The sequence below is a fragment of the Triticum urartu genome, chromosome 5, assembly GCF_003073215.2.
Source record: "Triticum urartu cultivar G1812 chromosome 5, Tu2.1, whole genome shotgun sequence".
NCBI classification, from domain to species: Eukaryota; Viridiplantae; Streptophyta; class Magnoliopsida; order Poales; family Poaceae; genus Triticum; species Triticum urartu.
In genome coordinates this window covers 117,108,883-117,111,971 of record NC_053026.1, presented here as the reverse complement: position 1 = coordinate 117,111,971, position 3,089 = coordinate 117,108,883, and the positions used below count along the sequence as shown (strand labels likewise).

The window sequence follows — 3,089 nt, the reverse complement described above, 5'->3', positions numbered from 1 at the left end:
CAACTTTTTGAAAATTGTTCTTGTTTTCAAAAAAATGTTCCCATTTAAAAAATTGTTCACGTTTCCAAATTTTGTTTCTGGAATTTCAAAAAACGATCCTGTTTTCAGAAAATATTCAGGAGTTTTAGAAAATGTTCATGTTTCCGAATTTTTTTTGTAATTAAAAAAATGCTCGCGTTTTCACAAAATATTTGAGTTTTTTTTAAATCAAAAATTTGAATAGTGTTGGCGTTTCATATAACATTCACGTTTAGAAAAATGTTTTGTGCTCGAAATTTAAAAAATGCTTGGATCTGGCTTTGGTTCTTAAAGTTTTGCGCTGCTTTATAATCAGGAATGCTCGACAGGTTAACTGGCTTGTGGCACGACTAACAATCTCTCGCTGAGAGTGGCAGATAGGAGCTCCCCATACAAAGCGTGGATTGCCAATACAAATTGCAATGAAATATTTTCATGCCTATCTGATTCACGGGATTTTAAAAGTGCATGAATTGTAACATTTTGTCAATGCCATTTGAATACTATAAGATTTGCGTAGATGCTAAAAATTGTAACATTTCATGGTTTGCATTGCAGCGTTTTTTCAAGAGCTTTGCGTAGATGCTAAGATTCCTTGTCGCAGAGAGTGACGGATCATGGAGATTTCTTGCTTGACCTGACCTACAGTTGAAAGAGCTTGACTGTCTCTCAGGAAGTGAAGGCCCTGAAGATTGAGTTGAGTCCCATTTTCTTGCCCCCTTACATTCGGTCGTCGCCGGAATATAAATATACAATCTGTCTGGCCATTTGTTTCTTGCTGATGAAAATGCTGAAGATGGAACGTTGTAAACTTGTTAGCGAACCAATTATGCATGCTTATTGCACTTGTTACTGAATCAATAGTACAGAGCATATATTCACACATATACGAAGCAATTTTCTGCACTGAGATGATCTTTCATAGGGGATGTCTGAACTAGTCCAATCCAAGCAATACACCTAAGCCCCAAATATATAATAAATATAGTTAATCTATAAGGAATCTGCGAAGGCTAATGCCCTGGTGCCATTGAGTCTAACACTAACCACTCTCGCTGCACAATCGCCCTACCGTTTCATAAACACAAGCTAGCAAGTTCACTAAAGCAAAAAAATCAAACCAGTAGTTTTACCTTGTATATCATATATCTAAATATTTTGCTGCAAAGAATGCAACTCCCGTTCAAGAAAAAAGCCTTCAGTCTTGAGATCCGAATCTTCTGCTCCACTTCATGAGGAGCTGTTCTATATCAGCATCCATTCTTGTTCCTTTACCTCCCCACACTAACATATGAGCAAGATCCATCATTGATGATCCATCTACCTCATGCACTGCTTTGAAACCCATCCTCGTATAGAACTTAACAAGCTGACGACAACAAAAAGACACCAATGAATGAATCTAAATGAATAACTTTCCCAAATGAAAATTATACTCAGTAAACACAAAACAGAGCATTCTGTCACACTAAGCGAAAATCCATTGTAAAACCATATGCTCCTTGCTGTTTGGCGCCTCTCATTTCTCTATCAAGTTGAAAAAGTTTTTGCTTAACTCATAGAAAATTCAGAAATAAACGTAAATAGAAAAAAGAAGAGAAAATATAGAGAACTTGAGTGATTATATAGCAAAGTCCACTAGCATTAATTAGTCGTCAACTCAACACTAGTAGACGTCCGCTCAAAAATCTTCTTAACCATTTTGTACTTTACAACTCTAGATTTTTACACTGAATGTTTCCAAATATCATTACGGTACACATTTGCTCAAACCTGCAATTCACTAACCATCAGTATATCCGATTAAGCAGCAGCCACAACGAACCGACAGACATGTTCTAAGAGGTGATACCTTGTTGTGATAGAGCGGCGTATCGTTGATGGCTAGCAGCTCGGCGCGCACGCAGCCAGCGTCGAAGCCATGGCGCACGGTGACGGCGCCTAGGAAGATGCCGAGGCCGAAGAGCGGCCGGTCAGGGACCTCGAGCGTGGCGCGCGACATCCGCATGGAGTCGAGGTGCAGCACGGAGCCCCCGGGCCAGGGCCGGACAGCGCCCTCGGCGCGGCCCAGCTCCACGTCGCCGTCGCCGCCGACGCGGGTTGCCGTGACGCGGAAGAGAGGGCCAACCGTGCTCAAGCGCACGCGCAGGCCCTGCGCGCGCGACGCGGCCATGATGTCCGCCATCGTCGGGAGCCTGCCCGTGCCTGGTGTGGGCGGCGACGGAGCGGCCATGGGGCTATGGGAGAAAAAGGAGCAGCGAGCTGCAGGAGGCGGGAGTGACTGGAGGGGAGGCTGGACACGTCTCGTTATAACGCCATGCGAATTGGCTGACCGCTGAGCTGAGTATCCAATATCTTACCGAGTACCCGCATAAAAACATAAAAAATCTTAGGGGTGAAATACTACCCTCGCACTCCGCCTGCATTGCCAACGCTGCTATACACACGACACTCCACGCACGATGTGTGCACGATGGTTCACATCCAGCCATCGAATTAAGGAACCAAGTGCATCACATCTATCAGATGGTCAATCGTTCATGCATCGTGCATGATGGGTCGGCTGTGAAGTAGTTTCGTTTGCCACTCCCCTTCTCCGCCTTTCACTGCTCGAGGTATGCCGCCTCCTTCTCCGGTGTGGATGTCATCAAGATGGCCGGCGCACTCACCCACTCGCGCAGGATACCAGTCCACATGTACCTCTCCCCGACGGCCGGTAATTCCAACGTGGCCTCCGTGGCCCACTCTTGGGCGTGGCTGGCGCTGTTTCAGGCAGTGGCGGCGGTGGCAGAGGGTAGACATAGTCCTCGTCGTCGACAGCTGGAGCGCCTCCTCCATGCCTGGCTAGAGCGCCCCTTCCTCGCATGGGGACTCCTGAAGGGCGCACTAGAGCGCCTCCTCGAGTGTGGCCTGGTATGTCGCCTCCGCCTCCTGGTCCTCCTGCGCCACGACCAGGACTCCTCGAGGGCGCGCTGGACGGCGCCCGCAGCGGCGCACGTCGTGCTCGGTGGCGAACCAAACTTCCCAGTTGGGGGAGTCTGGCGCGTACACCGGGTCATGGCGCCACTACA

The 3,089-nt window shown here is 47.2% G+C and overlaps 1 protein-coding gene across 1 annotated transcript; it reads right to left on the bottom strand.

Annotated features, from left to right (window-relative positions):
- Positions 1–383: 383 nt before the first annotated feature.
- Positions 384–2,340, bottom strand: LOC125508123. The gene is made up of 3 exons (XM_048672720.1): positions 1,871–2,340; positions 1,152–1,387; positions 384–808 (listed from the first exon to the last, which is right to left on the bottom strand). The coding sequence occupies exons 1-2, from the start codon at positions 2,249–2,251 to the stop codon at positions 1,217–1,219; spliced, it is 552 nt and encodes a 183-aa protein (XP_048528677.1). The 5' UTR covers positions 2,252–2,340; the 3' UTR covers positions 384–808; positions 1,152–1,216.
- Between the last annotated feature and the right edge of the window lie 749 nt (positions 2,341–3,089).

Bases quoted from the DNA above. Each gene is read 5' to 3' on its own strand.
- LOC125508123 (XM_048672720.1), bottom strand. From the start codon at position 2,251: ATGGCCGCTCCGTCGCCGCCCACACCAGGCACGGGCAGGCTCCCGACG. The intron at 1,388-1,870 runs GTATCACCTCTT...TGTTGTCGTCAG, and splicing joins CGCCGCTCTATCACAACAAG to CTTGTTAAGTTCTATACGAG.